The 26979-nt window shown below is 42.8% G+C and overlaps 1 protein-coding gene and 1 long non-coding RNA gene across 3 annotated transcripts in view; one reads left to right on the top strand and one right to left on the bottom strand.

The window, feature by feature from the left end:
• Positions 1-447: 447 nt before the first annotated feature.
• On the top strand, positions 448-26738 carry LOC107514028. 2 transcript variants are annotated; one of them, XR_004954909.1, is made up of 6 exons: positions 448-2194; positions 13016-13118; positions 18879-18953; positions 19613-19673; positions 22416-22533; positions 26277-26738. It is a non-coding gene; the product is annotated as an uncharacterized LOC107514028 (long non-coding RNA). The 2 variants fall into 2 exon arrangements; XR_004954908.1 differs by having other exon boundaries at positions 26272-26738.
• Positions 24764-26979, bottom strand: part of CMPK1 (cytidine/uridine monophosphate kinase 1) — a 29166-nt gene continuing 26950 nt past the window's right edge. The window contains exons 5-6 of the mRNA XM_016151340.2: positions 26734-26830; positions 24764-25801 (exon numbers count right to left, since the gene is read on the bottom strand). Of these exons, the coding sequence (XP_016006826.1) occupies positions 25760-25801; positions 26734-26830 (139 nt within the window). The 3' untranslated portion in view covers positions 24764-25759. The remainder of the gene's footprint in view (positions 25802-26733; positions 26831-26979) is intronic.

Raw genomic sequence — 26979 nt, 5'->3', positions numbered from 1 at the left:
AAGACTTTCAGTGTTTTTACACTAAGAATGACATGAGCTAATAATATATGTAAAGTTATTAGGACACTGCCTAGAACATATCAATTCTGTGTAAGTATAAGCTTCTGTCTTTGTTATTGTTGTTGCTAATATTCACTATGGCTAATGTAGAGGGTCAAAGAACCAAGACAAAGAAGGTAGACAAGGTCAGATTGTAGATAATCTTATTTGCCAGCCTAAGGAGCTAGGGTCTTTCTAGAGGTGGCTGGGAGCCTTTGAAAATTCTTCAGCAGGGGAGTGACGTGATCACCTCCCTTGTTTGGATCAGTGTGGCAGCAGATAGGCAAGAGAGGGAAGAAGCTGGAGGCTGAGAGCGAAGAGGGGAGGTTGGGCATATGATGAAGTGTGAACCAGGGCTCTGGCGGAGGGGTGAGGGGCGGGGGGCATACACCACACCCTTCATTCTCATTCACTCCAGACCAGAATGGAGAGAGAACCTCCAGCTGTCCATCTCAGACAGTTTAAACATTGACTCTGTCACACGGTCCAGGAGCTGGCTATCATCCTCTACTCCTTTCTCCCTCTCTGACCACCTCCAGTCACGAGCCCTGTCAACTCGCAGAAGTTTCTCTCAGATCCATTCTCTTTTCTTGTCCCCTGTCTCAGTCCTTGTTCAGGTCAATATCAGCTCTCACACTGCCAACTACAGTAGCCTCCTGACTGGGCTCCCTGCCTCGCCCTCTGATTCCTTCTTTACTCAGCAGCTAGTATGACGTCTCATCTGTTGCAACTGCTTAAACACCTTCCTTCAGTGGCTCTCCATCACCTCGGGAGTCAGACCAAGCCATTAAAATGACCTGACCTGTGGTCCCTTACTGCCTCACTTCTCACCAACCCCTTGTGCCCTGTTTTCCCTGCAGCACACCCGTGTTCTATATGGAGCTACTTTCTGCCAAAGGCCAGATCCTCTCCCACTTCTGAGCCTTTGCTAATCCAAATGAGCACAACTCACTTTGACAGCTTTAGATGCAAATACAGTCTCATCGACTTTTCCAACCAGCCCCCTCACCTCGATCTCCTAAGATCTTCATTAACAAGAAGTCTCATCTGTCCCTCCAAAAGATTCTACCTCCATAGTGTTGAACAAATAAGAAGCAAATAAAAACCCTGAGCATTTTTCATCTTGAAGCAGAGAAGAAATTCATCCCTTAACCCACTGGCCCCTCTGCCAGAAGTCCCTGTCTTCCCTGACCTGCCTAGTGTAGTCCTACTTGTCCTTTGAGAATCACTCACAGAAAATAATCACTTCAAAAACATTTCCAAATTTCTCCTTTTTCTTTCGCCAGTCAAAAAGCCTGCTGGCACCTCAGGCCTGATTGTACCAGGAGAGACTTCAGCACATGCTCTGGTCTGCCTCCCTCTGTGCCCAGTCCACCCTTGGACCCTATGCCAGGCTGCAGAGCTGCACCTCTGAGCATTTGCTGAGTGATGGACTACCTTGCTGAATGAATGAATGATGAATTAAAGAGCTAACAAATGCCCACATGTGTCTGGAAAGGCAGAAGTTCCCTGCCTCTGATTTCCAGCTGGGGCTCTGCCTTTTGCTCTTGCTGCCTCTCTGCTCAGCTCTGTGGCCCAGGGCTGAGACCCCCCATGTGGTCCTTGCCTTAGCAGGGTTCAGACTCCCGCTCAGGCTCAGACTCAGACAATGTAGGCTCAGCCCCGAGGGTGTAATTCCAGCCGCTCCTAAACCACACACCCGGCATCTGAAGTATGTTCTGTGTCATTTCGGGCTGTCAGCATTCTGCGTTCTGCCATCTACCTCGGCCTGCACTCTAGGCAATCTCAGAGTTCTCGGATCTCTCTGCTTCTCATTTCCAGGGAGGCCGAGGGGAAGTGGTGCTGTCAGCCAGGCTGGCTGAGCCAAAGGAGACCAGGCTGGAGGAAAGTGCATTTGAATCCACCACTCATTTGCTATGTGATCCGGAGCAAGTTGCACAACTCCTGTGGCTCATGTTAGACACGTCAGCCCCTGGTGCCTGAAGAACTCTGAAATGATCTAGGCCAGTGATTCCCAACAGATGGGCCCCTTAGCAAAAGCCAGGCATCTGGAAATCACATGGTGCCCAGGGCTGTCTGTGAAGAGGATGCACAATGTGTCTCACATACATAAATATGAATGTCTTTCAAATGGATGTCAATGCTGCTGTGACTGGTAAGTACCCATATTTAAAAGCTTTGCAATCATTTTTATTTTTAATCCATCAATGGATACTAAAAGCACAACTACAATCATATGGTGTAGCTGGGAGGTTTTTTAATCCACATTCTTCAACTACTGCTCGAGTCCAATATGTCTTCTTATAGTTTGGGATATTGAGGTCCAGAAAAAGGAGTGACTTGCCTAAAGTCACAAGGCAGATCAGTGCGAAGCCAAAAGTGGATCCCAGGGCTCTTGCCCCCACCTCCTTCCTCTCTTCATTTATTTAACAGTATTTATAAGTACCTGCTTTGTGGCAGACTCTATGCTCAGCACCAGGGACCAGTGATGAAGACCAAGGGTCCTACCCTCAGGGGCTGACATTCGTGCAGGAGGGGAATAGGTAAAATGCAGGGAGAAGAGACATTGCACAAAGACTTTATCCTAACTGCTAAAGGAAGCCACTGTAGGTCTACAATCAGGAAGTGATACGATAAGATTCCTGTTGTATAATAACCACTGCATTTGCAATGTGGACAGTGGTCCAGAAGGGTTTTATCATTTTAGGATATTTTTGGCTTTAAGTAACAGAAAGCCTCAACTCAAAGCGAGTTAGGATGTAGGGAAATATAATTTCTTCCTAACAAGAAGGTCAGAGGCAGGATGTGATTAGGGCTCTGGTTCCCCTGTCATGTGATTCTCCTGGCTCTGTTGTCCCTCGTGGGTTAGCTTCACTTTCAAGCTGGTGATAAGATACTTATAGCACCAGAACTACAATGCCTGAGTTCCAAGTCCAGAAGAAGAGCGATGTCTGTTTCTATGCCTATTTTTTTAGAAGAGAAAAGCTTCCCTTGCCCAACCCCAGCGTCTCCTCAGCTCTCATTGGCCAGAATTAGATCACTTTCCGATTCCTAAACCAATCACAGGAAAAGAGGAAAGAGATACAGGTTTGACCAGGACTAATCAGAACTCTCTCACTCTGGGGGGTAGGTCACTTTCCCATTACGCAGGTTGCTGTGTGGAAAAGTAGACATTGGGGGAAAAAATGGGTTTCCTTAGGAAGGAGGAAAAGAACCTTCAGCAATGTCTGCTACAAAGAGAGAAAAGATTGACAGCCCAAACTGGAGGCTACTGAGCAGGGCAGCATCTGTTGAGCACTCACTTCTCCGCCTTGTATAAACCACTCACAGATGTCTGCCTCCCCACTCAGCTCTCAGTTCCTTAGGTCAAGGCCTGGTACTCATCCACTTGTGGATCCAGGCACAGGTATCTCCAAAGAGGTAGAAGAGTGGTTAGAACAGACGATGTATATCCACAGCAGAAAGCAGGGTTTCCCATCTCAGAAGCAGGGGTTTCCAAGCAGGGACCAGGGAATAACACCTTGTGAAGGGTCATCTGGCCAGGTGACCTGGGCAGTCATCTTGACCACCTCGAGGCTCGGTTTCCTATTTAGAGAACTAGGAAAGGATATTCTCATTTTCCAGGAACAGTTACCTCCCACGAAATGCTCAGTCTATGTTCTATCACCTTGGATGAGCCTCGGGGTAGGGAATTCTTGGGGAGGGGTTAAGAAGAGGGAGAATTGGGCAGGTCAAAAGACAAGAACTGGGGGTGCTGGATCAGCTTGTGAGATTATGTGACTCTCCTCCCAACTCTGTTTTCGGAGACATGTTGGTAGTTTGAAATCGGCCATAATGAGAGCTTTTATACCACAGAAATTAACAAACACTACAAATCAGAACCTACTTTCCACCCCTAAGATCCACCCATTAAACAATCACCAGCCCACCACTTGGCAAGACCCTAATGATTAAAATAATTAAGCTCAGACAAGACAGAGATTCTCCTTTGTGGCTGTCAGGAGGCTCCAGGGAGGGATGGCCTAGAAGGCAGGGCCTCTAGGAGGAGGAAAAGCAGGTATTTCCCTGTCCTTTCTCTGGGACCTCTTAGCTCACACTCGTGGAGTCCATGTCTGTGACCAGCACTAGACCAGAGCCTTATATAACATCTCTAATACAATGGCCCTATGAGTTAGGCCGGAACCTCCCTGTTTCATCCTGAGTTTTAATACAGACATGTGTCACTTAAAGATAGGGATACATTCTGAGAAATGCCTCATTGGGTGATTTTGTCATCATGTGAACATCAGAGTGCACTTACACAAACCTAAGTGCTATGGCCTACTGCACACCTAGGCTGTATGGTATAGCCTATTGCTCCTAGGCTATAAGCCTCTAGAGCATACCATGTGGCCAATACTATAGGCAATTACAGCACAATGGTAAGTATTTATGTATCTAAACCTAGAAAAGGTTCAGTAAAAATACTGTAAAAGATAAAAAATGGTGCACCTATGAGGGCACTCACCGTGAAAGGAGTTTGTAGAACTGGAAGTTGCTCTGGGTGTGTCAGGAGTAAATGTGAAAGCCTAGGACATTACTGTCACTACTATAGACTTTATAAACACTGTCCCACAAACTTTCCCCTGCGTCCTTCTGACAGGGTCAGAAATAGAACATCGAAGTGGTCCATGCTACTCCATGAACAGGGAAGTGGGCTGGATTAATTGGAAACATTGAGGAGGAACTGGCCCGGTTGGACGTAGATCACCATAATAGTGACTGTCAGCAGGGAGTGAGAGGCGGCCTGATGCTCGATAGGAATAAGAAACCAAGATGGAGTGAGAAAGGAACACAGGGGATTGTCATGGCAATGTGGTTGTAGCTATTGCATGTTGGATTAAGGAACTTTGTGGTACTCATTAAAAAAAAAAAAAAAAAGAGTGTTTAACATGAAGAAGGGGTAGAACTGAGGACTTGGTATTTTGACTTTGAAAATTTGTTTTTGATTTCGTCGACCCTATCTATCAAAAAGTGCTCTCTTTCTCTCTCTCTCTCTCTGGCATTAACTTGATGGAAGAAATCAAACTTGTCTATGCTTTACATCATTACAACCTAAAAACATTTCCAAAGTTCAAGAACAGGCTGGATCCACATGAAAACTTTTCCTGAAAGTGGAAGTGGCATGTAGTACTTGTTAAGGCAGCTCCTGTGGACCTATGTCTTTGTACAGGATCTTATATCCTCAACAAAGAATTTACAGCAATGTACTTGGAAGACAATCGAGCTGGATCAGACAATCGAGCTGGATCAGGGAATATGTCGGGTTGGGGGGACAAGGCTCTTCTGTGCTAAACAGGTCCGTGGCTGACCGATTGGGATGCCATCTGTACACTCAAACTTGAGGTACTGTGAGTAAGAGAAAGTCTATTGCTAAGCCTCACAGATATTGCTTCCATCAGAGGAAAAAGAAATTCCTCCTGAACCACATATCTTTCTATATCTTACAGGAAATTCAGCTCTATGATGATCTAATGGGACCACTGTCATATATGCAGTCTGTCATTGACCAAACGTCGTTATACAGCACACTATTCTATAGATGGTACAATTTGATTTAGTAATTCCTCTGCTAGGAATTCATCTTGAGGGCCATGCATGTTCAAAAGATAGTCAGCACTGTGTTATTTATAACGGGAAAAATTGAATCTAGTGTCCTGCAGCGAGATTGGTTCCATTCCACCAGAGGAACAAAAAATGCTAATTTCAGAACTATTTCCCATTTACAGATGAGGGAGTGGAGCTTCATGGAGGTGGAGGGAGCTGCCCTGAGTCACTCAGCCAAAAGATAGTTCCAAACCCCAATGCTTGTCCAAGTCCTGAGTGTGTTTGGCACTTCGAGTTTGCAAATTACTGCTTCCTTACAGATATTACCACTAGATAGATAAAGAAACTGAAAACACTCAAGTTTATAGCCCACCTCCCTCAGCCCTAAGTCACCTAAAGCACCGGCTTCCTGCCTACCACCCTTCTCCTGCCGCCCCACCCAGCAAGCAGGCGTAGTCTCCACAACAGTCTATTAAAGCAAAGACCCCTAGACTGTTACTGTGAGGCCCAGAGAGGGTAATCACTTACCCAAAGACCCCTCAGCTGACCATATGTCTCCCAAAGGACTAGAACCCACGAAAGAGTACAGAATCCTTTGGGCAGAAGGAAGGAAGAGCTCTCCTAGAGGCAAGAAGCAGCATCTGGAATAGTTTTTGCTTTGGAGCAGGCGTGCAGTCATTAGTAGAGTTTTGGCATGTTTGGGGACAATAACTGCATATTTTCTGCAGGGTGCATTATGAACTGCCTTTGCTCAGAATGAAATGAGTATGTTTTCTATGGGGGGGGGGGTGCAAAATTTACGCTCCTCTCAGGCTTGACTGGGCTGCTTTTCTGCTGTCTGCTTGGTGTTAGGCTAACTATTTTTGGATGGGTCCAACAGACAGGACCAGCTGCTAGATGTGACTGTGAGCATGGCTTCCCTGATGGGACAGAGGATCAGTGGGGCAGCCTACTGAGGGAAGAATCATTCGCTCCAGTGCTTTACTGTGGTCAAGAGTCACTTCTTTTCATCCCTGTTCAAAGACTCCGCCCTGGGGACTTTCCAAGCTTAAAAAATGGAGGGCTTTGTTTATTTCCCCCTGAAGTTACATGGATGGAAAATACAAATAATTTCACCTTTCGTGTCCCTTCTCCTCTGGCTCCAGGCTGCCACTTTCTCTCATTCTCTTTTGGGTCTTTACCAAGGTAGGTTCTTCTGCCTGGAATGCTCTTTATCCTCTCTCTACGCCCACCCCCATCAGCTCGTGCCGACTCCTCCAGGAAGCCTTCCCAACAGGGCTACTTCTCCTTCTCTGACTTCCCCACAGCATGTGTGCTTCCCTCAGTCAAGGCAATTTACCCACTCAGTACTGAATGCCTGCTTAGCTCCCTCCTCTGCCCAGCTCTGTAAGTCTTGAGGAATGGAGATGTGAATTATTTCTCTAGCAAGAGTCCCAGTGTCCAATATAAGACCAGGGACAGACAGAACAGTGGTTGCTGACTAACTAAGTGATGGACTGAATAAATTGATGACTATAGTAATAGAGCATCAGAGATAAAGGGGACAGGTTGCAGGAGCTTAGGGAAGGGAAAAGATAGTATCAGGGGTCATTGGCTGCAAGTGACAGAATACCAACTTAAACTAACTTAAGAAAAATGAGTAGAGGGTGTTAGCTCATAAATCATGGCAACAATGAAATTGGATTTGGAAATATCTGGAACCAGGTACTCAAACATTCTCTTCACGTCAGCTTCATTTTCACAGGCCACTTTCTCCACGAGGTTGGGGACCTAGCTATTGGCAGCTTCATGCTCCCATCCTCACAGTTCTACAAATGGACACAAAAGAGCTGCAGTTGGGAAAAAAAGCTTCAGAGAAGCACTCCAAGTGATCCAGTTTGAAACTCATGCTCACCCCTTGACAAATCACTGTTGGAGGATGGCAGCTCCGAATTAGAGGAGGAGCAATTCTCCCAAACACATGGATGTATCACAGCCGTGGCTTTTAGGGGAGATCATTGTGATCTGGGAAGTCGCCCAGTTTAAATCTAGTAGAGTCACTAGATTTCTTGAGCATCTCTCTACCCAACCCATATTAGATATTTTCATGCCCAGTGTCTTATAATAACTCTGTGAAGTGGATATCATCACTCCCATTTTACATATGAAGAAACTGAGGTTCAAAATGATAAGTTACTGGCCCAAAGTCTCAGAAAGTTAAAAAGCACAACAGAACACTTAGTCCCACCCTCCTCCGTATACAAATTAAGATACTGCAGAGTAGGGACTTGCCTGAGGTCAGTGGAATAGTCTGGAACTGGAATTCATGAGCGTTTAGCCACATGACATTATAGATATGTAAGAGGAATTGTTGAGGTATCTGCTATGCTCATGACAATTTTTCTTCTCTCAGAGCAGCTCCTACCCCCACCAAAAACCCTCAGAGGAGTAGCCTGGCAGTCATGTTAGTACTATGTGACCCCACTCCACTTCCCAAAGCTGATTGGGCCAGAGTTGTACACCTGCATCAGTTGGGCCAATCCCCTTCTCTTGGGAATTCGGGGACTTTTTTTCACATGGCAAGACCTGTTAGGTGCCGTGAGCAGCCATGTCTTCCCCTATCCGATCAGAGGGGCACATAAGGCCCATCTAGGAAGAGAAACAAAGAGGCAGAGACAGAGGCTGGGAGGTACCTCATCCCCTGAGTTTTACATTCAGGTGAATCAGATGCTCCCTTTCCTCGTACCACACTCTCCAAGGCTCATGAAGGGCCAGATGAAAAGAGACTGGATGTTAAGGGGTTTGACAAAAGGGAAAGGAGCAAGATGTGAGCTAGCACTTGCCGAGTACCTACAGATTCCAGCTCTGACAAACCTTTCAATTGTTTCTCACAACAAGCCTATGAGCTATTTATCCCTTCACTGTCTTACAGAAAAGGAAAAAGTGCTCTAGCACTGAGGCGGCTTGCCCCAGGGTGAACAGCTAGGAAGTGGCAGAGCGAGGACTTGAACCCAGTTGGTAGATGGCCACCCTCTCATCATGGAATCTCATTGCCTTTAGAGGGTCTAGGCAACCTGACCTTCTCCAGCACCTTTTCCTCCCCAAGTATCATGTCCTCAAACTCTCCTCACTCTACACGTCCAATTCTCTCATGCAGCTCTCAGGGTTCCTCAGGCTGGCCTCTCGGCCACAGTCAAATCACCCTTATTACACCGGCCACTTACCCTCCAGCATTTACCACAGTGCAGTTCTTAGTCTGGTGGGTGACTGTCTGCCTAATGCCTCCCTCTACCCTGAGACTATAAGTTCCATGAGGGTAGGTAGGGGCTTTATCTTTTTCACTGCACTATCCCCATTTGTTCATCCCCTCAACAAATGTTTACTGAGAGCCCATTATGTATGTGACAGCCACTGAGGTGGGTGTTTGGGATACAACAGAGAACAAGAGCCACAAAAATTGTTGCCCTTTGGATCTTACCTCCTAGTGTAGACAGATAATAAGCAAACCTTCTAGTCTTCGAAGGTAATAAGTATGATGGACAGAAAAGTAGGGAAAGCTAATTGAGAGGGTGGAGGTGAAATTTGATATAGGGGGGCCAGGAAGGGCCTGGGAGGAAGTAAGAGAGGGAACCGTTTAGATGCATGGGGGAAGGGCATTCCAGGCAGTGGGAACAGCAAGTACAAAAGCCCTGAGGCAGGAAGGTCCCTGGCATCTTGCAGGAAGAGGAAAGCCAGTGTGTCTGGGACAGGGTGAGCAAAGGGCATGAGAGCTGTGCCGGACACTGGAGGGGTTTGGCCTTCCCTTTGATTTGGGAGGACACTGGAGAGTGTTAGAGGAGTAACTTGATCTGATTTAGGTTTGAAAAGGACCACTCTGGTTACTGTGGTAAGACTTGGTCATTTCTGACACACGTTAGGGATTAAAGAGATATTTTTGAATGAATAAAAAGAGAACAGTGAGAAGGAAGAGAGAAAGGAATCGCAATCAAGGGGAGAAGCTGGAGAGGCTAACCTGGAGGGCATTTCTAACCTTGACACTCAGGGATTCTGAGTCCAGTTATGAGGAAATGAAAAAGAACAGATATTTTCTGAACAGAGGGTAAAACTTCTTGCTGTCAGGGTATCTTAATAAATGTCCCAGGAGGTCATAACATCTCACAAGAGAGGCCCATGTCAAGACTGGATGGCCTCAGAAGAACCAATGAGTCGTGGCTTTCCGTAGGCCGGGGATGGCCTGTGTGTTTGTTGACCTCTCCTCCTGTCCTTTAGCTCAGATGTTACACGTAGACTCATCGAGGCTCCCGTCTCCTCCATCAGGCGCTCCATCTGACCCTCAGAGATGGCAGGCCTTCTTGGTGCGTCAGTCTACCTCCGCATGCAGTACTGATGACAGACGAGCCCCAGGTAGCAGGCTTGCAAGGAAACTGGCAACAGAGCATTTGGAGCAATATTTGTCTGGGCCAGGAGGCTGTCCAGGGTGGCAGCCTCTCTGTGGGCTAAGTCCTGGATTCCAGGGAGCCAAGGCCAAGCCAGGCCAGGAATTCCTTGCCTTAATTTTGCCTCTAATTCCTCCCAGAAATGAGGCATGTCAGTCATCAAATTCTCGGGTTTTTATGAGGCGATTATGGTGATTACTATAAACCTCCTGTGTGTTGTTTTCAAAGGAGCAATTAAGTAGAGGAACCAGACACCATTTTCATTTCTCATTAAGTGATTAGGGTTTGTTTGGCAAATCCAACATATGTGGCTAGAGGCAGGCTTTGCTGAGCTTGACTTGGGCAATGCATAGCCTCCACACACATCAAGCATCCAGCCCTTCCCCTCTGCTCTGGCTTCTCGTAGCCTGAAGGAGTTGGGTGGAATCTTTCATTGTACAGATGATGGAAAGTGGGGCACAGAATGGGGCATCAACCCACCAATATTGCCTCACTAGCAAGCAGCAGAGCCAGGTTCCGCCTCTCGCAAGACTGCAGCCATTATAGCATGCTTCCTATCTAAAGAAGGAGCTTTCAGTAAACTCCTTCTTAATAAGTAAACTGAGGCAGCTTTGCTTCGGAAAGGAGCAGTGAAGGCTTCTTCTTTAGCATGGGTCATTTTCCTACCTGATTCTTCTTTCTCCTAGAACAACTACCACATCAACGAGTATGGTAGACATTGTTGGTTGCCCACCCAACAGTCATTCCCAGTCTCTTTTTCTTTTGCCTACCTCCCACTAAAGAGACTGTACCCAGCCTCTCTAATGGTTAAGAGAAACTACATGACCCAGTTCTGGTCAATGAGATACATGGGAGATTCTGCTGGATACTTCTAGGTAAGATATTCCTCCTCCTTTAAGTCACTCAGGGAGAAAGCCTTTGCTCCGTACCCACTCCCTCACTTCTGATTTTAAACGTGGTTGTTTGCAATGATGCTTGGAGCTGAGGTGGCCATCTTCTAAATTGAGGCAACATGCTAGAGGAAGAAAGCCAAATGTTCTAATCATCTACTGCTGTATAACAAATCACCCCCAAAATTCAGTATCTTAAAACAACAATTTATTATTATCCATCACCATTCTGTAGGTTGACTGGGCTCAACTAGAGGGTTTACACTTAAAGTCTCTTATGTGGTTGTAGTCTGATGGAGGCTGGGCCAGGAGGTATCTGAAGGCTTGACTGAGCTGGATGGCCTGGGTTGCTCATGTACACACCTGGTAGTTGATGCTGGATGTCCAGCTAGGGTTTTGACCAGGATACCATGGCCTCTCCATGGGGCTTGCATATCCTATGGCATGGTAGCTGGTTTTCAAGGACAAGTGTTTAAGCACTAAGCATTTTAAAAGGCTCAAATGCTGCAAGGCTTGTGACCTAACTTAGAAAGTTCAAAATGTCATTTCTACCACATTTTATTGGATAAGCTTGTCACTAAGGCCAGCCCAGATTTGAGAGGAAAAGCGTTAGACTCTACCACTTGAGGAGCGAATAGTAAGGTCACATTGCAGAAGAGCAAGTTGCATGGATACTACTACATCCATCTTTAGAAAATGGATACTACTGTACTCACACCCTGAGGCAGATGACGTGGTAAAATGGAAAAAGTTACTGTTCTTGTGATCTATGAGCTGCTGCACCAGCCCTGGGCTATGCCCTCTGGACTTATTAAGGAAACAAATAATGTCCTAAAGAGTTAAGCCATTACAAGTTGGATTTTCTGTCAAAGATCTTCTGGAGAAAGTAGGACTTAAACTGGACGTTTTGAGTCCATTTAAAATTCTTAGACTGTGGCATCATATACTTTTAGGTTTGAGTTCTATTTCTACTAGCTGTGTGACTCTGGGCAAGCAAGCCTCTCTGAGGTTTGCTTTCCTCATTTATAAAAGGAGAATGATAATACCCGCTTCTAAGGTCCTTCTGAAGATTAAATGAGATGACACACAGTAAGAGCTTAGCATGAGACCTGATGCATAATAAGTGGTTTGTAAATGTTATTTACATTCATTATTTTATCACGTTATTGAGATGAGAAGAGGAACCCAACTCAATTTCTGTGATTTCTGAGGTCACTGCTGGGACCATTGAGGGGAAGTAGCAGGAAAGCGCTGTGAGGGAGGCTGCCTCTGGCTGTGCCCAGCTTCCATGTCTGAGGGCACAAGCAGAGCTGAAGGGCCGTGAGGGAGGCTGCAGAGGAGCTTTCACCCTAGGCGAAGCTGCACTGTCTTTTCAGCTCATCAATGAGAAGTGAGTCTATATTTAGGAATTGGTTAGAGGAACCCAGTTGGGACCCTGAGCAACCAGCTTAGAACAGTCAGTGCGTCCCCCTACCTTCCTCTGTGGAAACCTGCCTGAAGTTGGGGATGTGGGGCAGGAGGCAGGGGAATAATAGTTCTCTGCAGGTAAGGTGGCTAATTCTTCCCAGTTTGCCCAGGACTCTCCAGTTTCAGCATTGAAAATCTCACATCTTGGGAAGCCCTCTCAGTACTGAGCAAACCGAGCAAACCTGGATGGTTGGCCAAAGCCTGTTGGCAGGGCACCTTCTAGGTGGAGCCCTCCAGGATGCTGGGACACCTGGTGAGCCAGGCTGAGGGATAGCACCCTGGTCCAGCAGGCCTGCCCCATGCAGACCTGGGATGCAAGGCCACTTCCAGTCTTTACGGTCTCATAGGTCAGGGACAGCAATGGCCCCCTCAATGAGTACAGGCCGCATGTCCAGGTCTGGGGATGGAGGGTGTAGTACAGGGTAGCAGCAGCCTCTCCCCAGCCACAGCTGGCCTGTCTCAGGCAAGAGAGTCACTCTTGTGCTATTATCGCCAGCAAGTAACAGGGGATCATTTTAGGGGCTCAAGACATGTGAGAACTGTGCTCATGCCTGATATATAGCTTCCCCCAAACAAGTCCTGGAACTGAAACCTCACTATTTACTCTTCTTTTCTTAGGTATGAACCAACAGAGAGTATGTTCCCGGAAGTCCTCGCATGACAGGCACCCTCAGAGTAGAGAAGTCTCCAGTCCTTTGGGAGGAGGAGAGAGCCTTGAAAGGTGAGGAAGAAGTGTCTGGGGCTAGGGGAGGAGAAGTGAGCATGGGGGTCCTGAGACATACTTTGAGGATGTCACGTTTGGGACAGTGTGGTAATGAGAGGGATAGAAGAAAGAGGTTAGGCCGATGTGTCACCGGGGGCGACAAATTGACTGCTTGTTCATTCTCCTTTTTTTAAAAGTCTTCTAAAATGACTCTTAAGGAATAAAAAGGTTATAAACCTACAACCATAAAGGAAATGGGTGAAGTAATCTCACAAGATAATACAACAAATTGCGGGACAACAGAAAGCAGATGGAGGAGTGGTAACTGATGCAGCAGGGCAGAGAGAGCCTTCGTACAGTACAGAGAGGAAGATATAGCCAAGAAAGGAAGTGCTGGAACCACCAGCAAGACATAGAGCTTAAAAAAACGGATTCATTGAAAATCTGTACATCGGACAGTCTCTCCTTGTACCTAGGCACGGAGCACCAAGACTCCAGGAACTACTCTCCAGGTGGGAGATCAGGGAGTTTCTGGAGAAATCTAATGTCCTCAGAAGAAAGACCTTCATGTTCTGTCATTGGAGTGGGGGTGGGGAAAGGAAGTCCCCTGCTATAGTGGTTCCTAGTCAACTTAAGGCATACTTGCTAATTGGCAAGCTTTTTAGTTCTCTGTTCTTAAATATAAATGGACGAAGATTACCACACATTTGAGGAAAGCCTCCAAACTGAAAGAAAGTAAGACAAACAAATAAAATGACCTCAGAGGAAATGGAAAAGAAAAAAAAATTTTTTTTTACATTCTCCTCCCAGAGATTCAAGAGGTATTGTATCAATAAAAACTGATGGTATGAATTAAAAACAAAAAAAAAAAAAAAAAAGAACAAGAGAGAGCTCTTGAAAATGTAATATATAATTTAATATAAAATATATACATATATATTTTTAAATTAATAGATAATAGAATGTTTTCAAGTTATAAAAGTTTCTCAGAGTGAAATAAAAATGAGGTAGAAAATGAGACATAAAGGAAGTTTAAAATCCAACAAATGGGAATTCCAGGGAAACAGATTAAAATGGAGAATTATTTAAATGTTACATATGAAAGTTTCTCATAAATAAAATTCATAGTCTCCATATAAAAAGTTTAATATGTGCCCCAAAAATGAATTTAAAAAATGACCCACACTATAGTACAATATCCTGACATTTTTGAACACAGGGATAAAGAGAAAATCTAAAAGCTTTCAGAGGAGAGAAATGGAAAAAAAAATTTAAAGGCCACAAAGGAATCATAATCAGAATGCCTTCAGCATTCTCAGCAGCAGCACTGGATGTGAGAAGTCACTGGAGAGATGCTTCAAAGTGCTGAGAGAACATAATTTTCAATCTAGAATTCCACGTAGGCTGAACTATCAATTTTAAGGATATAATAAAGACATATGGAGACATATAAAAAGTCAGGATATATATGTCCTATGCAGCCGTCCTTAGGCGGTTCCTTGGAGGGTGTGCTCCATGCAAACATGGAAATAAACCATGAAAGAGGAAAACATGAGTTTCAGAAAAGAGTGGACTCCATGCAGAAAGCTGTGAAAGGAAGTCAGTGTGACAGATGTGCTGCTGGGTTGAACACTAGCAGACCAGACTGGAATAGGAGAGTAGAGGGTCTTCGAAGGAGGTCTCTGGGGAGAGAGGAACTGTGGATGAAAGAAAGATTGGATAAACATGAGGGAAAGCTAAAGGGAGGAACTGCAGAAAAGAAAAAGCGGGCGTAAGAAAGGAAATGCAACCTAGTAACTACCAGCTCTGCCGTGAATGATACTAACACAATTACACAAAAAACACAGTTTATTAGTTTCTAAATTTCAAAGTGCATCTATCACCAACCACAGCAGACTTGATTTTCTGGCTAAGGAAATCAGAGCTTGGAAGCATGAGGAAGATCCCATCTGCCTTTGTTGTTTGGAAAATGGAGGGGGCATGTGGAAAGGATCTGAGCCCAGCCTCTAGTGCCAAGAGTGCCCCACTAATTCTAGTGCCTTGGAATACACAGCTCCTCTCTTCCAGTACAAACCAGGCACCTCCTGATCACCAGCAGCATGACCATCAGTCCTACAACCCCGAGGAACTGAATTCTGCTTATAGTGTGGGTCAGTTTGGAAGTGGATTCTTTCCTGAGCCTCCTGATGAGAGCCAGGCCCAGCTGATAGCTTGATTTCAGCTTTGTGATACTGGGAACAGAGAACTCAGACTTCTGACCTAAACAACAGTGAGGTAACGTGAGGGCGTTAAGTCGCAAAGTTTGCCATGGCTTGTTACACAATAGAAAACTAAAACACCTGGCATGCCCTTTCCCACCTTGCCTGACACCAAACTCTTGTTTTGTTTATGTCATAAGAGGTGTTCTGGACTAGTGGTTAAGCTCTCAACAGACAGGCAGACCTGGGTTGGAATTTTCCCTCTATGACGATTAACTGTCACAAACACAGTAAACATTCAACAAACGGAACTGTAATTATTGTTCTTATTCATTTTTTGAGTCTCTATTCAGCTTTCACTCCCTCTGTAAATGTTTCCCCAATTCCCTGCCTCACTTGCTGTATTATTACATGCTGTACACTTGGTTAAAGGCCCTCACCAGACTGTTAGCTTGTTGAAAGACAGAAGTCTTGTATGTTCAGAGCCTGCCACAGCCCCTGTCATGGAGAAGGAGCTCTGAGAATGTTTATGGAGAAGGAAAATAGAGGAACTTTCTAGAATTTTGAGCCACTCAGTGAGGACTGCTCAGAGAGGGGCAAATTCTCTGTTACTAGGATAGCTACCTGTCAAGGATGCTGAAGGAATTGACTTAATGACATCTTGGACTTTCTATCCTAGCCTGTGTTTTGAAGCCAGGATTTGTTTCATAGAATCACACACAACAAGAACTTGCAGGCAGGTGTTGGAGGATGAGAGACCTCTCCAGCTGGGGTTAGTAGGGAAGGCAGAGTCAGGTGTTGAGCAGGGCATTCATTGATTCATTCAGTTATTTTACCATGCATTGTTAACTTTCGCAGTCCATTACTTAGAGATGCTGAAATTGACTTTGAAAAATAGGTGGGATTTTCACAGCTGCTCCTGGAAGGGAAGGTTTTGGGGGAGGCCACATTATGATTAAGACCTGACAGATTTGTTTCTCCAAGTAGTAATCTCAGGACTGAGCAGGGGGCTCTGAAGTATGCATTCAGCTAGGAGGCAGGAAGGATGGGGAGTTGTGGTTGTTTCAGTGGTTTGGGAGAGGGAAAAGGTGAGAATGAGTACATTGGATCCTAGAAGACTGGGGCTGGAAGCCAAGCGCCTTCCAGGCTTGCAGTGATCCGGAACAGGAAGGTGCAGGCTTGTGAGTGCAGAAACAACTAACGGGCTGCAGAACCAGGGAAAGGTGGCTGCAGGATGGATCCTGGGTGCCCCTTGGTGGCCACACTGAGTAACTACACCTGTTACCACCCAGACACAGACAATACCCAGCTAATTGAGTACTTCAGTTACCTCTCCACTGGGAGGACCCACTTCCCTACCAAGGAAGACTACTCATTACAGCAAAAATGACTTTTGAGAATGTATGTGTCTGGGGTTGTGTGTCTGTGTGGCTGTGTTACCCAAATGTGTAGGTGTATACATGTTTACAAGCGTATGCATGTGCATTTGTGTATGTGTCTGAGAGCGTGTATATTAGTGCCAGTGACTGGGCTCATGTGTGCAAGTCATGCATGCATTTATGTACTAGAATGTATTTGTGAGCACTGGTGTCAAAATGTTCATCTGTACGTTTGTATGTGTATGTATCTGTTGGTGTGATTGCTTGTGTCTGAGTGCATGTGTGTTAATGTAACTTTTGGGGCCTTGGCTTTCTTTTCTGTTACACATTGAAATAGTTAAGCTCTATAATCTTATTGTTTGTTTAAAGTTTGCTCTTGGATGCAGTCCTGTTCCAGAATAACTAGCAGATGCGAAAAGCATCCATTATGTATTTTTGCAATTAGCCGAAAACCCAGAAACTTTTCTTAAATAACAGACACAATTCTGTGGGTTGCTTATTGCTGGGAGCCACCTCCTGTCCCCAGCTCTCCTGAGCTGGCCGGCCCAGGACCCAGCCCCACTCGGGCCAAACCAGGGACAGTTTGCAAACTGTCCATAGTGAGATGGAAAAACCATTACAGGTTCAGAATAGAACTCAAGGGACAGCTTACAGTAAGGAGGAGAAAGGAGAATAGAGAGAGGGAAAGGAGGAAAGTAGGGCAAAATCTGAGAAGGCTTTGTCAAACTGACTCGTCTAGCCTAGCAGTTACCCAGCATTCTAGTCTGGACCCAGCTAATCAGATACCAGACAAATCCAGATTCCTTTACCTGTTATTAAATATATTATCCCACCTTTGCATATTCCAATCTCCCATTGTTTAGTACGTGGACTCCCACCCCTCCAGGTAGTTGCGTCTCCCTCAATTTTCACTCATCCTCACCACCAACCTTTTGCTGTTTTCCTCTCCCCAAAGATACTGCTCTTCTCTTCCAATACAAACCAGGAACCTCCTGACCACCCGCAGCAAGGCCACCAGCAAACTTTATTGAGTACCTGTCCCAGGGAGGCAAAAACAAAAGCTAAGGGAAATCTCTCAGTATTTGGGTTTTTGTGGGAAGGCGCAGACTCTCATGATGTTCCTTAGCCTTTCCTCCTGCTTCCATAGACAGGGAACTGGTCTGTGTACTGGGTTTCAAGAGGGCCCAGAGAATGTGGCTGGGGTTCCAGGTGGACTTAGAGTTAGATAGTGACAGCTTGAACAAGATGGTCCCAAGCCACAGAATCGCAGGGCCACAAGACTCTAGGACATCCTGCCAAGTAGGCATCCACATTCCACTTGCATACCTCCAATGATGGGGAACTCATCATCTCTCCAAGCAGCTCGATAGTGTCACTGTTGAGCGGCTCTACCTTTCAAAGGTCTCTCTTGCATTGCTTCCACTGCCCTACCTGCCCTCAGACCCACACTGACCATATCTATTCCATCTCCCTTCAGATGTCCGGAGATTGACAGTGGCTCCTGACCTCTCCTCACTTTTTAAGACAGTGGCAGCTGCCAAGTGAGATCAAAACAGTTCTACTATGTCAAGTTGGTATTTATTGGACAACTTCTTTAGTGGGAGAAGATTTGTGATTTTCTTGCAGTACTTTCCTGCCTCAAAACAAACCATGAGCTTCAAAAACAAGGCAACTGTTTGATTAGTGAGCTTTCACTAAGGTCATTACCAATTTGTCAGTTTATCAAGCACTATGTACCTAGTCTATCCTAGGCACTGGATACAAAAACCTAGAAGGCTTGGTTCTTTGCCCACAGAGATGCAGGGCTGGGAGTTTCCAAACGTCTGCTCTGATCACTTTGTTTAGTACAGTGTTTCACAAAGTATCAATATCAGCATCACCCAGAACTTTATATAAGACATGCAAATTCTTGGACCATACTCCAGATCTACTGAGCCAAAAACTCAGAGGGGGTGCAGGGGGGGTGGGGTGAGCCCAGCAATCTGGATTTAACAAAACTTTAAAGTGGTTTGGATACACTTGAAAGTTTGAGAACCACTGGTTTAGATTCACCTGGAGAAACTTCAAAATTAGGTTAGAATTTCTGGGGGTGGAGCCTGAAGCATTGGTTGGTTTGTTTCTTAATGCGGTTTAAAGTATATGCTCAACACACTGAATGAAGTGGCCCTGAAACATCCCAAGATATTACTTTGCTTTTCCAGGTCCCTGTGAGGAATGATGGAGGTTGAAGCATGGTGGTATTGAGGAATGGAGCTGAGAGGAAGGCAAGCTGGATGGTAGGCCTAGTTCTGTTTCTAACTACTGTCTGGAGGACTTTGAGGTGGACACTCTCCTTTTTTCAATATACAATGAAATGTATAGGCAACATATTAATCATAAAATGTATTAAGAATCTACTCTGTGCCAGGTCATTAAGAGAATAGAGAACTACAACTAAGACCTGTAAAACCTCTTTCCCAAAGATTCCATTGACCAATAACTAAAATGCATAACCACAGAGGAGAAAGCAGGCTGAAAGCTTCTCACTTAATTATTCCCTAATTCAATAAATACAGTCAAGTGAAAGCCGAGCATGCACTGTGCTCTTACAAGGTTTCCCGTAGAAATGTATACTAAGCAGCTTCAGATCTGTAGCTTGATCAGAAACTATAAAAAGTCTTCCTAAAGCAAAGATTTTATGTCATAACACAGTAACACTGAACTAGAAATACAATAGGTCAAAAATCTATCAACTAGATTGCACTATGGATGGTTGGGTGAGATTTTCACCAAAATATTGCTTTCTGGTCCCAGTTTTTCCTTGCTTTCCTTCCAAGATAGTCACACTTTAAATCTTTCTGAGTTGTGTGCTAAAAGTAGAAAGAGGCTGATGGGGTTGAAAATTCATCTCTCTTCTCATCCCCAGTAATTTATGTTATCGACTTCCAATCTGCAGGGGGAACGACAGGGGAATCCTAGGGAAACTGCTCGCAGACCCAACTGGGATCCAAAGTTTGGTGAGTCAACCTGTAGCTATAGCAACAGTCAAATAATTTTCCTTTTCAGGTTATTTTTTCAACAAACACTTACTGCATGCCTACTATGTACAGGCACTGGAAAATAGATGTAAAAGACAGACATTTTTGCTGTCTTGGCACTTACAATCTAGCAAGGGAGATCAACAATAAGTAAAAAAAATAACTTCACAAATTGCACATATGTGCAATAGAATAAATAAATGAGGGTAATAGGCTAGTAACTGAGGAAACATGGTGAGGTCTTAAGAGGTCACACTTTAAAACTGGGCTTTATTACAGATAGGCAGCAGGGGCTGCTAGGAAGACAGAGAAGGCATTATTACAGTCTGTGATCACATCTCTGGGCAGATCTCGTAAGACCCAGAGATCAGGATTCCAGTTCCAGACTCATGACTATCTAGCTATAAAAAACTTTCTTTCATTTAAACAAACAAACAAACAAAAATGCTTAGAAGCAAGAAGTATTTAATTTAGTTAAAGCATGCAGATGGGGCAATTGACTCAGACTCCCTGGGCCTCAGTTTAAATAACCATGAAACAGGAAAATCACCATCACAATTTGCTTCATTGGAAAACAAAATGAGATCATAGAGGTAAAAAGTTTGCATTAAAGCATTAAAAGCACTATATAGAAACACAATACAGTTAAGAAACCACTAGACTTGAGCTTAAATAGTGAGCTTGTTGAAGGCAAGGGTTGTGTTACTGATTGTTGTATCCTTAATAAATCTGTCTCAAACGTATCTTGAATGAATGGCCAGTTTTTTTGTAATGTCATCATGTTAGTGCTATTGTCATCTCCTGGTCTTGTGACACATTGCCAAAGGAAGATACAGATTTCCTGTAATAAAATCTCTGATCTCAGTCACAAGTTAGTTAGCATCTCTGAAATCTCACTTCCTAATGTAACCAGTTAGCTAAGATGGCAGGTCCTTCCATGAATGTGATCACAGAGAGTAATAATGCCTTCTATATGCATCTAGTTATTTTAACGATTGACCATAATCTGTGTATCTTTACATAATTTAGCTGATAACTATAAACAGATAATTTAAGTCAAATACACAAGCTAAAATCAAAACTATCCATAAAATTACTCAAATCACAAGTTAAAGATAAATGCAGATAGATGGTATTAAGGGAGTCACATTCCTGAAACCCAGTTTCATCAACAAAATACTCATGGAGAAGAGTGGGAATCTAGTCTATGATCATGAGGCTTTTGGACAGATTAGGAAATGGTGTTTGGTGCATGTGATTCTGAATAGAATAAGTAAGCTCCTATGAGAGCCATCATGTATGAAGTAGAACTGGACTAAACCAATTGTTGCTTCTCTATTCAAATGGTTTTACCCTCCCAACCCTCATCCCATTCCATCCCTTAATTTCTGCATCTTCCATTAGCACATAGTAGCAACAGCCTCAAGTCCAGTAGTTAACTTCTTTCCCTACAACAGCACTGATCCAGACCTAAATAAAGGCCCTTGATAGAGGAAGAAATACAGTCTTTGCTTGATCATGTTGGATACTGGCTATGACACAGGCATTCTGACACAGCACTTGACGCCAGGGAGATTTTGATGCAGCTGTTTTAACATGGTCGTCTTGACGTGGGAATATTTTGACCCAATCTTAGTCATTAAACTTTAGCATTCTCCCTCCCCCACCTCCCACCCGCCTCCACCAAATAATGTAAATAATGTGTCCATCTTGACCATATCCCAGTTGAGGATAAAATAATGGCAGTGCCTGTTGTGCACATTACCTGGTAATTAAAAAGAAAAAAGGTGTACATTTTAACAAGGCCATTTTGATGCAGCCTTGTCGTGATCATATATCTCTGGCCAAGTTCTTGAAGCTGCTCTGGATCCACTTGTAGAAATGCTTCTATACACCAGATAGTCAAATGACATTTTGTTCAATGATCAACATGGATGGGATGTTGTAGAAACTTCTCATTTTTGTCAATTGGCCTATGGTAAAACTGGTTTCATTATACATCATTTCACTTAAAGCTGTTAAGTGAGGACTTATTCCATAAAACTAATGAACAACCTGGGGTAAGCCATGCACAACAGCTTTGTGCTTCTAACTGCTAAACTAATTCAATATCTTTTCCCGCTAGCTCTGGAGCCAGGTGGCTGTGAGAGGACCAGTTCCACTCAGAGTCCTCAAAGGACTGCAAGGGTTTACAAACTAGCAGGGAAACTTAATCATCTCAAGGGTTTTCTTGGAAATCCATCTTGGGTCCACTGTATCAATTTTCCCCTATAATTTTATAGAAGCAGCTACTGAGAGTATATTTCTTCCAGGAAGCCTCTATAGGATAGCATATGAGCATCCCAAAGCTCACATACTTGGCTTTATTTGAATTTTACTTTCTCTTTTTAAGTGTGGTTATTCAACCAAATGAGAATACATCTGCTATTTATATGGTATACTGCTTAACTGCTTGATTCCACTGTGCAGGAGACAGTTCTTAAGGTTTGCCTGGATTATCTACCATTAGGGTGGAATGTAGTACTACCTCTGCAGATGCTTTTCCTCTGGTTGGTTAGGGTATCAAAGGCCAGTGTTAGAAAGTTGCATAGCTACTACAAAATGCATCATAAATAGAAAACAATTTTCTGCGGTTGAAAGAACCTCACATGGAAAAATGTTGATTTGTTACCCTGTAAATAGTACAAAATAATTAAGCCCTCTATGCCTGTCTTATGCCAGGTTCTTAGGAGGACAAGGTCATGAAAGAAAAGTCTCTTTGAGGAAGAGGGACCCAAGAGAAGCAGGTTCTGGTCAAATGAATGAAGAAAGCAGGGATCCCATTCAAGTCTGAGCGCTGGTAAGAGCCTGCAGTCGGTATGGCTGACATGGGGTATAAGGAGGTAGCCAGAAATTCCCAGGACGGGAAAGATGGTGACATGCAGACCTTAACTGAGGACCAGAATTAAATAAGTCACAATAACAATAACCATACCCACTCAAGGGAAAGCAGACCTGGATCCACGAGAGTATGTACATTGAGTCAGAGTATGTACATATCACAGGGATAGGTGATTAGGATCATTTTTACCTTTTTCCTTTGGTACACAATAAATGAACTTCTTTTCATTAAAAAAAAGTTTGGAATAAAGGAGTATTTAATTTAGTTGAGGCATGCAGGTAGACTAGGGAGAAGTGCAGTAGGCCATACAAGAATGATTGAAGTGATCCAACAGAAGACATCTGAAGGTCTATCCACATCAGAGTTTTAGTTTTAGATAGAAAACCCTTGGAAGGCAGAGAATGTGTCTGTAGCACTATGGCTTGTGCAATTCCCATGTGTTTGAAGATGAAGGACCAAACATCCAGGGAAAGATGCTGATCCATCCTGGCTAATATTTCTAGCCACTATTATCTCCAGGGACCACTGGAATGTCAGGCAACCACTTATATTACATGGACAAAGCCACAAACCCACAAAAAACCCCCGCATCCTGAGATACACTGCCTGCTGCCAAGTTCCCCCTCAAAGAGACAAGGAATTGATGCTGCAGGCTGGTAATGAAATAGGCTACTTGTGCCCGATCCAGATTACTTCTTGAAGGAATGGGATAAAGTCATGCTTTCTGCTTAATTCAAGACACACAAACAGAATACACAGAACAGAAAATTCTCCTGGATTCTGAACTCTGCCTTTGCTGTGTGAGGACCCACATGTTAAATATGATACTTCTTGATTTTCAATAAGCTTGAGAGAACAGAAATCTGAACCAGCAAACAGCAAAAGCCACAGCACAAAATTTATTGGGATTATTTACTAAATAACTCATATATATCCAACATCACTGAATGAAAATAATGCAGTTAATTTTTTAAAAATTCCCAAGACTTCCATTGGGGTCTTTCAAGAAAGTCAAAAACTTCTTGGTTGACTCCATCTTTAATAAATGGAATGACCAAGCTAGTGAAATGTATCTCAACTCCTAAACTCAATATTTCCAACATGTTTTTCTACTTGAAAAGTAAACAAAAAGCAAAGCTTCATAATTTAGTAATTACTATGTTTCTTGGTTTTGTTTTCAAATGCCACAAGAAGATATTTGATAAAAAGAAGCCAAGCGCCTCATCTCAGCAGTTTTCTTACAAACCTTCAGGTTGCTTTCACAATATCAACATATTTAGATTCCCTATATGATAGATTTCTTCACTTATAAGTAGGAATGAACTCAAAACCTTAAGTCTTTATTCTTGCTTCGTACTAAAGCTGTTTGATTAAATTACCATTAAAATCTCTCTTTATTGGCTGGACTGAATCACTAGATAAGAATTTATTACAATCTCTTCTAAGAAACCAAGATAATGTCAATAAAAATTTTAGTGGCTAATATGTTACAGTACTTATGGATACTTTGTTTTCTAATAGTATTTTGAAAATTTGTCATTAATAATTTCATAACACGCATAGAAATAAATCTATTATAAGACATCCATAGGTTGTCCTCACTATTCCCAATGACTTTAAGTATAAAATCTAATTATATAAAGCCAAAATTCCTTGCTTGATTTAACCCTGTATACCAAACAGTATAAATGCTGAAGATGAGAAATATTTTAATAAATCTCATAATAGGAACCTAGGATACCATTTTGTATTAATGATGGCAGAAAAAAAGTAAGAAAGGAAAAGACAAATTTCTCAGAGATTTTTAAAGGAAGAATAGATTTAAGAAAAACTTATTTTGGACTTGATAATCTTTTTTTATTCTGTACCTTTCCATACTTCAATATGATGTGAAAGAAAGAAAAGAAACAGAAAAAAAAGATAAGGGAGGGAAGGCAGGAAAGCAGGAAGGCAGGAAGGCAGGCAGGCAGGCAGGCAGGCAGGCAGGCAGGCAGGCAGGCAGGCAGGCCGGCAGGAAGGCAGGAAGGCAGGAAGGCAGGAAGGCAGGAAGGCAGGAAGGCAGGAAGGCAGGAAGGCAGGAAGGCAGGAAGGCAGGAAGGCAGGAAGGCAGGAAGGCAGGAAGGAAGGAAGGAAGGAAGGAAGGAAAGAAGGAAAAGAATTTACTGAATAAAATTAGTCAGGAAGGAAATCAAGCATTTATAAGATATATTTATTTTTTTTCTGACCAAAGTGCAATGATTTTTAAATCTTCTTTAACAAATAACTACGAAAAAAAAGTATTCAAGAAAATAAAATACAAATGGGAAATTTAACCGTTAGATTCCTTCAATTTTATACTAACCTTATATTTAGTCAAGAAAACAAACAAATCAAAAAACCATTTTACCATAAACCTAGTACATGCATTTTAAGGTTCCACTGCTAGGAATTTTGTTAAGATCAGTTTAATTATTAATAACGCTAATAGAGCATGAGGAACACGTTATTAAATGTGATCCTTGCCCCTTATCCTCAGATTTACTCTGCCAGGCTCTGAACCCCCAGTGCCCCCATCCCGATCCCTGGAAGCAAAGACTATGCCCTGTCACACAACTTTGTACAAGCTGTAGTAAAACAAAGCCTAACTTTTCTTACCATCCTATAGAAAATGGTCAGTTATTTGATAAATACTAAAACACTTCTAGGAATTCATTTTATGAGTTTGTTTACCAAACACATTGTGCAAGAACTGACTACACAAAAAGTTCCTTTGAAATTGGTCCACAAATTCACTTAACAGGTTGGAAACTTAAAACCTGCAAGAAAAAGAGGAAATGAGGAATCCTTAATCCCAACATGTTGTAATTACTAAAGGGAGATACCTATATACTAAAAAATTTTGCTCACAGAATGCACAAACTATGAAAGGGATATTCTTTTTGAATAAAAACGAAGAACTAGCTAATATCCTTCTTTGTTTTGTGAGCACCATAGCTAAGATAAAGTTAGACCTGAATTCACTGTCTATTCCTGTGACCTTCCCCCGCAAAATGATAAAAATTTTAATTTGTCTTACTACATACTTTCTAGCCATTAATTGTGTTGTAATTATGAAACATTAAAATTGCCTTAAAAAGGGATTGTGACAGCAGCTATATCAAAGCAATATTCAAGCATGATTTCAAAGATGCCTTCAGGTTTAGAGTTAGCCTTCTTTGTCAAAAATCTTCACAACTTCATCAAAAACCTGTAAAGGAAAAAGATAATAATAATTTTAAAAGCAGATATTATTATACACCATATGGCTTAAAAAATATATCAACATTATATTAATTTTCAAAATGGATTATTAAAAACATGATTTCGTGGTTTCATCTATTTTACTTTAGAAGGCAATATCATGAGTAATATATATAAAGTTATGAACACATGCAATTTTATTGTTTTTAGGATAAAACAAAACTACTTGATAGGCTACCAATAATTTGATAAAATGTAAACTGAAGTGGCTTATTTTCCTAGATCTTCTTCTAAAACACTTAAGTTTGGGATGTATTACCTCACCACTACACAAAGTGGCAATGGATCAAAACTAAAAATAACTATACAATAAAATAGAAAGGTCCAGAGAAAGAAGATTTAGGTGAGTTAAGTAAGGCACTAGAAATAGCTGCTGGGCACTGAGGCCTTGCTAACCACATTTTTTTTTTTTTTTAGTATAGGTCCTAACAAAGTGAGCACTTGCAAACCAGTTTCGAGACCACTGATTCATGAAGGAAGAGAACAGTGTTGAATTATGGAAACTCTGCACCTCTGGAGCTATGTGCTCTGTGCTGGAAGAGATGAAGACAGCCTGGGGCTTCTGAGCTAGATGACTTGCTACTCACATTATAGATTGTTAAAAAATGATTATGGTCTGAATTATAGTTCTCAAAATACCAATTTCCCAGTGTTTGAGAAAAGAGGTTTGGAATTAATAAACCACCCATTTCTCATGAAGAACAAGTCTGAAGTTGTAAAAGAAAAGAAAGAGAAAAAGCCTAACTTTTTATTTAGTTTCCAGTGTCTTGAAAAGCAAACTAATCTGTCATAGTATTTCTCCTGCCTAAGCTGTGCCCATTATCCAAATTACATTTTTACTTGACTTTTTTATTTTTAAGGCAGGCTAGGGATACTCACTTCATCAACGGATTTAGAAGCATCTATTTTCTTGACTTTCCCCATTTCTTCATATAAGTCAATAATTGGCTTTGTTGACTGAAGATACGTTTGAATTCTGCCAAAGAAGCAAATATTGCAAGGTTCTAAGTATCCATCCATTCTCCCCCATGTTATAGGACAGCTCAGAGGACCATACCAGATCTGACTCAACTGACTCCTTTATCACTTTGTTAGACAAGCCATTTTACATTTTTAAGCATGACA

This window comes from Rousettus aegyptiacus, unplaced genomic scaffold (genome assembly GCF_014176215.1).
Source record: "Rousettus aegyptiacus isolate mRouAeg1 unplaced genomic scaffold, mRouAeg1.p scaffold_m13_p_1, whole genome shotgun sequence".
Taxonomy (NCBI): Eukaryota; Metazoa; Chordata; class Mammalia; order Chiroptera; family Pteropodidae; genus Rousettus; species Rousettus aegyptiacus.
This window is presented reverse-complemented; position numbering and strand designations above follow the sequence as displayed.